Source organism: Alosa alosa, chromosome 2, assembly GCF_017589495.1.
Source record: "Alosa alosa isolate M-15738 ecotype Scorff River chromosome 2, AALO_Geno_1.1, whole genome shotgun sequence".
Lineage (NCBI taxonomy): Eukaryota > Metazoa > Chordata > Actinopteri > Clupeiformes > Clupeidae > Alosa > Alosa alosa.
Window position 1 is genome coordinate 9,282,351 of NC_063190.1, and position 12,877 is coordinate 9,295,227.

A 12,877-nucleotide genomic window follows, 5' to 3' on the forward strand; every position below is an offset into this window, starting at 1 on the left:
GTGTTTGCACATATTTAGCTTCTAGGATTAATACTTTTTCTAGGAGTGATATCGAAAATCCTAAAACTAACATTGTGCCCTGAAATGTTTGTGGTTACAGCTAAATAAGTTACATGGATATCGAAAGCAACATGCAAGCTATACTCTCCGAGGTATAATTGCATGCTGCCAGTGATCATAATTCAAGATTAAGGCAAACCCAATTTTACATTTTTGTCACTTCTTGACAAAGCAAATCATAATGTCAAATGAAGTTAATTTATGTAGGGAGGTGTGACCCTAACAGTTGCTTTAACAATGTTTTCATGTACTGTTTTCAAGCACTTCTTTGCTTGTGTAAGAATCACAATATAATTAGAAATATGTATAAATATGTCTTTACTGTAAAGTATGGTACATGATATCTTATATGAGCCACCTCCTCCCACCCGGGATTGGGCAAGAGACCATTAGATTGAGTCCAACATTGTGGTATTCTGTGATTTGTTTATCAGGTAATGATTGCACAACCTGAAAACTGTACAATGAATAGTTAGTGAGTTGAGTGAACTGAGATGGTGACATGGTGAACTGATCAACTGGCCTCAGATGACCTCTGTTGTTACATGGTAGACATTATTTCATAATAATTGAATCGTATATTATTTCTGGCTATTATATCGATTAAACTTATGTCACAGATATCAAACTTAAGCACATCACAAATGATGAAACAATTTGAGAGAGAGTAATTAACAGCATGGGAAATGTGATGTGATTTTGAATCCAATTGAACCCTTTGGAAAAATCACCACGAGAGTCTAGAGCATGTGTCATCACCAGCCGTACTGGTAAACACACACACATCGAGTCACATAGCAACACTTGGGTGCTCAGGGTGCTTGTCCCCGTGGACCGCAAAAGTCATGGCACTGTGCTGTGGCACAAAGGCTTCTGTCAAGAGATTCCATTCCCTCTCTACCTCTCTGTTTTCTCCGCTTTCAGGAGCAGTCTGTCATTTCTCCAATACACAATGTCATGAAGTACCAACTCAGATTGGGTCTGTCTTTAGGCTGTCCTGAGGAATTTGCCAATAACAGCGTAGGTAACCATGAGAGTCATTTTCTATGCTGTCTTCTAACTCATGTTTCATTCTTTGGCTCAGTAGGAGCTTCATTTGTTACCTGGTTGCAGTTTTCAGCAGGTATATCTGTTAATGACCTGTGGACCTCATTTGTGTCCATGTCCATGTGTGATTCTGTCAATGCGTTTGATTGTTCATGAGTCTCTGAGTGTGATTGTGCGTGAACACCTGCACTTGTGTTTGCGTCCATATCCACGTCGGCCTCGTGGTCCGACATATACCCGAGGCCTGTGTGACAGAGTTGGCGCTCCAGAGTGGTGATCCGCTGTTTGAGGTGTTGCTGTGTGAATGAGAACTCTCCGAGCAAGCGGGCGAAACGTGTCTGCAGAACGTCCAGAGATGACTCCAGCTTCTCCACCTTCTCATCAGTATCTATGACGCTCAGAGCTCCAGCAGCCAGGCTTTCGTCAAGAAGCCCCTCCTTCATCAGAATCTCCCTGCCTCGTTCTTCTAGAACTTTCTTTGCATCAGGATACTCCATCACAGCCTCCATCAAGTCATCTTTTGACAGACAGAACAGGTCAGAGTAGCCGATGCTGCGGATGTTGGCAGTTCGCCTGTTGCCCATTTTGCTGCCTTGAATGTTAAGGATGCTGATTTCTCCAAAGCATCCGCCAGCAATCAGAAGAGCGTACTGAGTCACTCCGTCATCGGCCACAACAGCCAGTTTGCCCTCCTTGATGATGTACATTTCTTTACCAATGTCCCCTTTGCGGCATATGTAATCTCCTGGGCTATACACCTGAGGACGAAGCTTCAGAACCAGCTCCACTAACAGTCCAGCTTCACAGTCCTGGAAGATGCGCACCTTCTTCAGTGTGTCCAGGTGCACGTTGATGGCAATTTCTGCCCGCAGCTTGTCCGGAAGGTTCTTCAGCACTTCCTGCTCATCGACAGCTTTCTGATTGGTCCAGAGATAGTCGAACCACTTAATGACTCGTGTCTCCAGCTCCCGGCTTACCTTGCGGAAATGCATGTAGTGCTTGATGGCGTCTATACGAGCCTGGAATTCAGCTCGCGTGGCGTTCATGTTTGAGATCATGGAGCCCACGTTTCCCACAATGGTGGCGAAGATCAGCACACCCACCAGGAAGTCAAACACCACAAACACGTACTCCTCATCCCTGACCGGGGCAGGCATCTCCCCGATGGTAGTGAGCGTGAGGGTTGACCAGTATAAGCAGAAGACGTAGCTACGTGTCAGGGACCCATACTCGGGGTTTGTGATGTTCGGATAAACCCACTGGTCGGAGCCAAACCCCAGGGATTTCGAGATGGCATAATAGATGCAGGCATTCCAGTGGATGATGATAAGGATGTAGAGCACTAGGTTGCAGATGCGAAAGATGTTGGGGTAGTTGGTGCGCGTCTCGGTACGGTCGAAGAACTCAAACATGCGTGGAAAGCGGACCAGGCGGTTGAAGCGCAGTTGAGGAGTGTGGATTCCTGTGCTGATGTATGCCAGGTCAGTGGGCAACATGGACAGAACGTCCATTTTGAACTGAAGGGTGTGGATGTAGGCGTCCCTCAGCCTGCGCAGATCTTTCACCAGCAGGCCCTGCTCCAAGAAACCTACATGGGGCGTGGAGAGACAGAAACAGGGTTAAGACCTCCAGCCAATTGATTAACTCCTAAAAACTCACATTAGTACCTCATGACATCATTTTTTACAACAGTTACATATATTAGCCATATTTTTTTTCATGAAAAACCCCTTCATGGCTTTAAAGACCCCCTATGCAATTTCTTTGCTATTTTCTCACTTTTGCTCGCAGTTTTCTCTGCAGAGCTCCCCCTACAGCTTTAGAGTATATATTTTACGACACTCCTCGCTCGGTCAATCTGCCGTTTCCTCTTTCCCTGTTCCTCCAACAACGGTTTACTCGCTTTCTACTTTTCGCTGGCTCTGCCATGATGAGTGTCTGAGAAACTCCATCGCTACCTTGTTCTAGCCGGTGCGTGGCGTGTAGTGCAGTAAAGCAATTTGTTACATCGCAGGACCGCAAGACTTTCTGACTCTGAGGCCGACGGCCTGCCGGCCCAAAGTTGCAAGGCTGGTTTTGCTGCTCACAGACACTAGGGAGAAGCAAGATGGCCACCATTCACCCCAGAAAAAGTCATATAACCATTCCAATGAATCTGAAGTCGTTATATTAAGGTAAATTAAGCAAAAAAAAAAAAAAAACCCTGCATAGTTCCCCTTTTAAAACAGCTTGTATCTACATGATTCATCTCTGAAGTGGGGAGACTGGAATGGGGGTAAGTTGCATACAGAGATCTAAACACAAAACACAACAGAATGCTCTCTTTGTCAGACACCAAACAGGACGAGGACCACAAAAGCGCCACGCTCAAAAAGTTTATTTAAGGGTTGGGGGTTAAGGGGTTTCAGGGGTTCCGGGGTACAGGAGTTCAAGAGTCTGTGTGTGTGTGTTCCCCAGTAGCCTAACAGCCATGGCAGGAGCTGGATGATCCGGAAGTCCTGGGGAAACACACACAAACAGCAATTGAAACGAAGCAGCAGTACAGTCAAGGACTAGGGCGGTATTCAGAAGAAGACGGAAGGCAGGTCAGATTACCGGGCTGGAGAACACAGAAGTAGTCGAGCTGGTCCGGGATCACAGGCAAAGAGTCAGGGCGCTTCCAAAACAGGCAGGTAACTGGTGCTGGTTGCAGACGATCTGACAAGTGTGGACTGAAAAGCAAGGCTTTATATACAGGGCATGATGAGTGGTGAATGCAGTGCAGTTGGTAGGTAAACGAGGGGTGAGGCAGAGCAGAGCAGGAACAGGTGGAGGTCATCAGACTTCAATCAGCGCCGTGTTACCAGGCAGAGAGAGAGCTCATGACAGAACCCCCTAAGGGACGGCCCCAGAAGTCCCAAAGAGTGACACCACGCCGGGGGGCGGAGGGGAGCCGGTGGAGGGCTAGAATTCCCTCCGAAGGTCCGAGTGAACATCCTCATCCCCGGAGGGAGCTGGAGGGTCGTGGACAGAAGACGGACAGGTACAGGGTCGGGTCAGGCACAGGACAGGAAGCCGGGCGGCAGGGCGGTTAGGGACCCCTCTGGGGCGGCCCCTATGGATTGCAGGTTGATCAGATGCAGACGGTGGAAGTCGGGCGCATGAGTGTCCGGGTCCAATCCGACTGGCTGGCACCCAGGTTCTCTCCTCAGGTCCATAGCCCTCCCAGTCGACGCAGATACTGGAGGCCCCTACCGCCTGGACCGGCAGGCGTCACGGTGTACACCCAGCCCACCGGGCCAATCCAGGCGAGGAGGAGGAGGAAGCCGCACGTAGGGACCAGCTGGCTTTCTTGCGCCGGGCTTGACTTTCAAACATGGAAAGTAGGGTGCACCCTCATGGAGGTTGGCAACTGAGCCGGACTGGGCGGTTGGGCTGATGACCCTCTGGATAGGAACGGGCCGAGAATCGAGGTGCCAGTTTACGTGATTCCACCCGCAGTGGGAGATCCTGGCTGACAGCCACACCTTCTGGCCAACACGGTAGGCGGGTGCCGGGCCCGATCTTCGGGCGTTAGCCCCAGTGGCATAGCTGACAGTTGACTTGAGTTGACGAGGGCACGAGCTTGTGACCAGGTACGACGGCAACGGGCGGGCATAGGCGCAGGGCAGACGGGCAGGACACATCTCCTTCCTGGCTGGGGAACAGGGGGCTGGTAGCCATACACACACTGGAAAGGTGACATACCAGTGGCAGAGCAGGTGAGGGAGTTGTGAGCATACTCTATCCACATCAGTTGTTGTGCCCAAGCCTGGGGTTTGCGAGAAACCATGCACCGCCCAGCTCCTGGTTTGCCCGCCGGATTGACCATTGGACTGGGGGGTGGAACCCAGAGGTGAGACTCACTGTGGCCCCTGGAAGACGCAGCAGAACTCCTTCCAGAATGTAGAGGTGAATTATGGACCTCGGTCAGAGACAACATCCCTGGGCAGCCCGTGTAGACGGAAGACATGATCAAGAACAGCCTGGGCAGTCTCTCTGGCAGATGGCAGTTTAGGGAGGGGAATGAAGTGTGCCATCTTGCTGAACCGGGTCAACCACAGTGAGAATGACCGGGCCATCCCACCTGATGGTGGGAGGCCAGTTACAAAGTCCAAGGAGACGGGGACCAGGGTCGCGGTGGGCACAGGCAAGGGCTGGAGTAAATCAGCTGGGGCCGAAAGTGGAGGACTTGTTCTGATTGCAGGTGGGGCAGGCACGACGCAATTCTCGACATCCCTTCTCAAAGAAGACCACCAGAAGCTGGGCAAGGAAATGGCAGGTGCGGGAGCCCCGTGGCAGGCAAGGCGGGAGTTGTGTCTCTGTTGTCCCACTGTATGACCCGGACCTCAAATTCTCTGGGGCGAAGAGACGCACCGCCTGGGCATGCACTGGGACTGGGATGGTCACGAGGGCCTCTTGAATTTCCTCCTCGATATCCCAGGTCAGGGCAGCTACGACGCAGGGATCGGGCAGAATTGATGCAGGTTCCTGGGAAGGGCGCCATCCTTATGAAACTGACGGGAGAGAGCGTCCGCTTGGCGTTCCGGGAGAACCTGGGCGTATGACAGGGTGAAGTTGAATCTGGTGAAAACAAGGCCCAGCGGGACTGTCTGGGGTTAAGACGCTTTGGCATTGGCGGATGTATTCGGTTTTGTGATCGGGTCCAGACCAGGAACGGAACGGGTGGACCCCTCCAGCCAGTGACGCCACCCTCCAGGGCAAGCTTGACAGCCAACAGCTCACGGTTTCCAACATCATAATTTCCCATCTCTGCAGGTGAATGCACAGAGAAAAATGCACAGGGTGCAACTTTTGTCCTCCTCTGCCCGTTGAGAGTATGGCCCTCGACTCCCACGCCTGAGGCATCCACCTCGACAACGGTAACTGCCGGTCTGAATCCGGCATCTGGAGGATTGGGGCAGTGGTGAACCGGCCTTGAGGGTATGAAAGGCTGTGTTGGCCTCTGGGGTCCAGAAAAAGGGGTGTTTGATGCTGGTCAGAGCTGTGAGGGAGCGGCGACGGAGCTGTAGTTCGATGAATCTCGGTAGAAATTGGCAAAACCGGGAATTGCTGCTACTTCTTCCTATTCCCTCGAACTGGCCAGGAGGTAACTGCCGAGATTCCTTTGCGGGTCCATCTGGATATTGCCTTCAGCGGCGATGTATCCCAGGAATGACACAGTCTGAGCATGGAACTTGCATTTCTCAGCTTTGACATAAAGAGAGTTTTTCCAGGAGCCGGCCGAAGAACCAGCTGGACATGACGGGTGTGTTCGACAGAGTTCTGGAAAATTAAGATGTCGTCCAGGTACATAACGAAGACTAATTTATTCAGCATGTCCCGCAGCATCATTCACCAGCCTGGAATACCGGGCTGGGGCGCAGGGTGAGCCAAATGGCATTACCAGGTACTCATAATGGCGGTGTGGGTGTTGAATGCAGTCTTCCACTCGTCACCCTCCCTTTACCTCGGACTAGGTGGTAAGCATTTCTAAGGTCCAGTTTGGTGAAAATAGTGGATCCCTGGAGCAACTCAAAAGCAGAGGTGAGTAAAGGCAGAGGGTACCTGTTCTTCACTGTGACATCATTCAGACCTCGATAATCAATGCAGGGGCTAAGAGAACCATCTTTCTTTCCCACAAAGAAGAACCCGCACCAGCAGGAGGGGAAGACGGGCGGATGAGTCCAGCTGCCAGGGAGTCCCTGATGTAATCCCTCCATAGTTTTCTTTCAGGAGGGGATAGTGAGTAGAGGTGACCTTTGGGTGGAGCAGTCCCAGGGAGGAGATCAATGGCACAGTCGCACGGACGGTGTGGGGCAGAGATGTGGCTTTGGTCTTGTTGAACACCTCTCGGGAGGCCATGGTAACATTCAGGGACATTAGAAATGTCGGGGCAGTGCTGGGGTACTGAGCCGGGGCAGCATGGCAGCACGCAAACAGGTCAGGTGGCAGGCATTTCCCCACTCTTTCACAGTTCGAGAGGCCCAATCGAGGTGAGGATTGTGGAGACGAGCCAAGGGTAGCCCAGGATTAGGGGGTTGGCCTGGAGAGCTGAGCAGGTGGGAAGCGGATGGTCTCTCGGTGGTTTCCTGACACCATCATTGAGATGGGGGCTGTGATGCTGGTAACTGTGCCACTACGCCGTCCAGGGCCCGGCTGGAACAGGAGGAACAAGCGATGGCTTTCCAAGCCCAGCTGACGAAAGCAAGTCCTGTGTCAATAATGTTTGCTTCTGCTTCAGAGTCCACCAGGGGCTGCCAGGGTGTGGGTGGAATCAGAAAGGTGAAGACAGACTTGGATGAGGGGTTTACGGCTGATGGAGGGCTGAATGTTCATTGAGCTCATCCGATTCCTCCTACATCTGGTGAGCTCCGGCTTTTATGGACAGGTGGCGACTGATGACCATCACCACCACAGTACAGGCACAAGTTGGGTGATGTGCTGGCGCTCTGCAGGGGTTAGGGAGGCGCGGCCGATCTCCATCGGTTCAGACTGGTCCGGCTGGCTAGATGGTGTGGGCAAGTGCGGACAGAAGGGCAGTTGGGACACTCCGTGTGCTGGTGGATGGACTCTGGCGCCCTCTCTCTCACGGCGGGCGGGCCTGAATCCCGCGGGTCGATGCGACAGCCAGAGCAATGGCTTCATCAAGAGTGGGGGTTGATCATGGGAAACCAGCTCGTCCCTTTATGTAGTCCGCCAGGCTGTGGAGGAAGGCATCCACCAATGCTTCCATGTTCCAGGAGTCCGACTTGCCACAGTTCGAAAGTCAATGGAGTAATCCGCAACAGTCCCTTCTGCCTTGGCTAATACTCATCAGGGTCCGAGATGCCTCGGCTGTTGTGGATTCCAAATCAATACCTTGAGCATCTCCTCTGCGAATAGGTTGAAGGTTGCACATGCTGGGGTCTGGCGGCGAACTCCGCCCGTTCCCAGAGTCGAGCTCGCCCCGCCAGGTGAGTGATCACGTAACCGACCCTGCGCCCCTTCAGTGGCAAAAGTCCTGGGTTGCAGGGTAAACTGGACACGGCAGCTCGCCAGGAACGCCCTGCTACCTGGTTGCCGCCGCTGAACCGCTCTGGATTGCCGATCCTGGGTTCTGGGGCTCGCAGCCACGGGCAGCAGTGGACTGGGCAGGAGACTCGGGTGCTGGGCGGTGAGCAGGCTGGCTGGGGCTGGGCCGTGGGAGCAGGCAGAGAAGAAAGGTTGGAGAGAAGTTGAATGATCATTGCAAGTTGTTGCTGTTGCTGCTGGAACTGCTGACGCTGTTGGTAGCCGGCTTGAAGTAGGGAGGCAATGTCAGCAGTGTTGGGCGGTTTACCTCTCTGTCTCTTCCAGGCGTTGCATGGCGGTGGGTGGTTCTGGTTTGTCGGTTTCCATGCTGGTTCGACCGCGCTGGGTCCATGTTTGGTCAGATCGTACTGTCAGACACCAAACAGGACGAGGACCACAAAAGTGTCCGCGTTAAAAGTTTATTTAAGGGTTGGGGGTTAAGGGGGTTTCAGGGTTCCGGGGGTACAGGAGTTCCAAGAGTCTGCATGTGTGTTTCCCCAGTAGCCAACAGCCATGGCAGGAGCTGGATGATCCGGGAAGTCCTGGGGAAACACACACACAACAGCAATTGAAACGAAGCAGCAGTACACTCAAGGACTAGGCGGTATTCGTGAAAGAGGGGACGGAAGGCAAGTCAAGATTACCGGGCTGGAGAACACAGAAGTAGTCGAGCGGGTCCGGGATCACAGGCAAAGAGTCAGAGGCGTTTTCCAAAACAGGCAGGTAACTGGTGCTGGTTGCAGACGATCTGACAAGTGTGGACTGAAAAGCAAGGCTTTATATACAGGGCATGATGAGTGGTGAATGCAGTGCAGCTGGTAGGTAAACGAGGGTGAGGCAGAGCAGAGCAGGAACAGGTGGAGGTCATCAGACTTCAATCAGCGCGTGTTACCAGGCAGAGAGAGAGCTCATGACACTCTTATCTTTGATACTGATTTTCAATGATATTGTACCAGGGTTATGTATAATTTAAGTTTGGTATTCTTTGAATTTTACCTGTACGTAAGCGTACAATGGTGTCCAGGATATAGATGGAGTCACAAAGGTAGTCCAGAACTAGCCACATAATAAAGTTTTGAGTCTGCAGCTGGTCAAAACATGCTCTGTAAAAAAAATAGAGGAAACAAATTTGGTTGCTAACTGCCTCATGGCCTTTTATGTTGGTGAAAATACTAATATGGTAATGGAGGTGCTCCTTTTGGCTTGATTTGGGAAGAAACTATTGAGATTTATACAAACCTGGCCACCAATAAGACCCAGTTATAGAGCACAGCACCGCCAATGACAAACAGCCAGCGGTAGTGCATGTCATCAGATGGTGATATCACAAATGTTTCCCTCTTCTTCCTGTAAGGGATCCATCCGCAACAAGAACACGGTTTGCTTAGTACAGGAACAATTTACATATATGCCTACTACAGCAGGAAACAAAAATGTGGTCTATGGAAGAAGTAATTCCACTGTACTTGATGGCCTTGTCCATGTTGCCGTTGGCATCGGTCTGAGTGTTGCTGAAGCGGCTGGGTGGGGGTCGGAGCTCAGGCCCCCTGAAACGCTCCAGGAAGGAATCTGGCCTCTCTTCCTCCTCTATCAAACTCCGATGAGCCCAGTCTCTTAAAGTAACCACCAAAGTAACCAGCCTTGGGGGAGGAAGAGAAGGTTGAGTACATAAGAGAGAAAGATATTGAGAGGAGAAGGAAGAGTGAAATGACAGACACACATATAAGATGAGGTGTACTGTGTAAGCTTCCATACCGTGACAGGGCACCTCTCCCTCTGAAGGAGTTTCTAGATGCTGCTTGAGGATCCAAGGCTGCAACCCTCTCGAGTTCAGATGACGTGTCATCACATACCGACTGAGACCTGAAATTCACATGGCAGGTCATGTAGAACAGCTAGGATTACTTACACAAGTGTAAAATCACCAAAAAAGGCATGCAAATCCTCATAACTCACCGGCTAATTGTGCTGTCTGCTCCATCCTGGTCATCTTCCAGGGTGCTCCTCACAGACAAGCGGTGGGCAGACAAGGATCTATTCGCAACCCCCTGCCCTGTCATGATGGCTTCTGTAGAAGATGGTTAAAGAAAGAGCTTCTTCACTAATTTCTTGTAGAGGGTTTATGTAATCTGTTTCTGTTTTGCTCATGCATTGTGTATACACACACGTGTGTGTATGTGTATATATATGTGTATTCAGTACCCTCCAGAATTATTGGCACCTCTGCTAAAGTTGACTAAAAACCGGTATAGATAAATAATCTGTTGGTGATTTTTTTTTTTTTTTTTTTTTTCTCACAATGAAAAAAAAAAATAGGAAAAATCCAACCTTGAAGGGAAGCAAATTTATTTTGAGAAAAAGGAAAATCTCATAAAGAAATAAATATTTTTTACAAAAACACGTTGCTCACAATTATTGCCACCCCTGCTTGTAATACCTTCTTAAGTATCCCTTTGCCAATAAAACAGCTTGTAACATTCTCCTGACACCCCATAAAGTTGGAAAATACAAAGCAAGGGATTTAAGACCGTTCGTCTTTACAAAATCTCCCCAGATTGTCCAGATTCCTAGGTCCACACTTGTGCGTTCTCCTCTTTGACTCACCCCACTGTTTTCCTATGGAGTTTAGACCAGGGGCCTGTACTACGAAGGGAGCTTAACCTACCCAGATGTAACCCAGGGTTACTTTGTTAAACCGGGGTTGACAAAACCTGGTTATCTTAAGTGGTGTTAATCGGTACTAATGACGCTGATTATGAAGTTGATTTGTTGAGCCGGGTTAACCTAAATGGAGTTTGTGCGCCGTTCACATAAAAGGGCTGGTTGCAGCGCAAGTCACCACTTTCAATGATGACGCGACACCTTATTTTTACGGATGAGGAATGCACAATTATTATGCCAAGTTATGAGGACTTAAAACCCACTCCACGACAAAAATCAAATACGTCGGCATGAACAAAGCAAGGCAAGGCTGTTGGCAACGTATTGCAGATCGGGTAGCCTAAATGCCTAAAAGTAAAGTTTTATTTCCACATGTTCTTCAAATATGTGTTACAGAGGATTAATAGCTTGCAGAATGTCTGAAATGAGTTGAAAGAATTAAATTGCCTATTTTGAGTTCATAGAAATGCCTACAGATGTAACACAATTTAGAAGTGGGCATATAGATTACAGTAATAGGATAATTGAATGTTTAAGTAGCCCCCATTGACTGATTTGGTGTATGCCTAATCCTGTGAACATTTCAGATGCAACACCATTGCCAAACGCACATGGCAGCAGGTGAAAATGAAACACAAACACATTATTCAGAATAGTAGGTTTATATAGTTATAGCTTGCATTAATATTTCTTAATTATGAAAACATGTAGGCCTAGTATGCTTATAGCCTTCACTTGGCCTCTGTTTTACAGCTAACAAGAAAAAGGTGTCTTTGAACACTACTGTAAGGAGTGTTTTACAGTAGCAGAGGAGTTGGCCATCGCAAATAATAGTGGAAGGCCGATTGTGGAAGGGGTTGAGGGAGGCATTCGGTCGGATTCTGGTGCTGTGGAAATGTGTAGCCTTTCTGCGCAGGGTACAGTAATGTGACCTTCAATTCAACAAGTTTGTTAAAATGGTGATTTTAATTTATTAGGCCTAGGCTATGTCCGATTTATTTTAGGCTATTCTTGCTCAGATGTTCAGCATACTGTAGGCTAGGCTAGGCCTATGTCCGATTTATTTTCGGACATACAGTATTCTTGCTCAGATGTTCAGCATCACCGATTAGATGGAAAACATGAATGTCCACGTAAGGGCATTGCTATCGGGTGACATTAGAGACTTCTGCCTAGATCATCTGACAAAGATAACGAATTCCCTCGACAGACAATCTATATCTTCATAGAGAATATATATATATATATATATATATAATATATATATATATGGCGGTCTCTAAAACCCCTCGAAGAGAGCACCTCACGATTTGCGCTCCGATGTCGTATGGATCATCCAGGTACGCCGACATATCTCGAATTGTTAGTGGAGGGGTGGTACTTATAAAGGGTGTGGTTAACGGAAACCTTGGGTTAACCAAGAACATAACCTGCTCGGAGCAGGTTTGAGATGCAGCGTAAATTTCCATGGCAGCATACCTCGGTTAAAACCTATCCACCTTTCGTAGTACGGGTTAATCGGGAATTTACGCCACACGTGATCAAGTTACTCTCGAAGTTACCCAGATAAGCCAGTAACCCCGCTCTGTAGTACAGGCCCCAGGGAACTGAGATGGCAATGTCTGAAGCATGATTTTGTGTTCAGCAAACAATATTTGTTTTGATCTGGATGTTTGTTTTGGTTCATTGACCTGTGGGGTATTCCAGAAAGCAGGTTTACTGGCTTAACTGGTTATGTTAGCGGTAAATCTGGGATTTCAGTTCCAGAAAGCTCAAAAATGATCAGGCTATGTAAGTAACTATGGTAACATAGGCTCTGAACTTAACCTGGTAGGGGGTAGGTTTTGTTCAGGTTATGTTCCATTATGTTCGGTTATTTCAGTGCATGTTCAACCAGGCCGCTATTTTTACACTTGTCACACAATGCCGTTTCATTTTGACGAAGGTCCGTGTGACCAGACGGCCCTCAAGTCGGTGTCATGCCGGGCTCACACCACCAAGAGTCGGCTTCAGCACCCTCTGGTGGGCATGCCGCGAC

At 49.4% G+C, this 12,877-nt stretch overlaps 1 protein-coding gene across 1 annotated transcript in view; it reads right to left on the minus strand.

Moving 5' to 3' along the window:
• Positions 1–474: 474 nt before the first annotated feature.
• The window catches only part of cnga2b (cyclic nucleotide gated channel subunit alpha 2b), an 18,573-nt gene continuing 6,170 nt past the window's right edge, over positions 475–12,877 (minus strand). The window contains exons 2-7 of the mRNA XM_048231616.1: positions 10,135–10,246; positions 9,934–10,041; positions 9,645–9,818; positions 9,418–9,525; positions 9,175–9,281; positions 475–2,695 (exon numbers count right to left, since the gene is read on the minus strand). Of these exons, the coding sequence (XP_048087573.1) occupies positions 1,122–2,695; positions 9,175–9,281; positions 9,418–9,525; positions 9,645–9,818; positions 9,934–10,041; positions 10,135–10,246 (2,183 nt within the window). The 3' untranslated portion in view covers positions 475–1,121. The remainder of the gene's footprint in view (positions 2,696–9,174; positions 9,282–9,417; positions 9,526–9,644; positions 9,819–9,933; positions 10,042–10,134; positions 10,247–12,877) is intronic.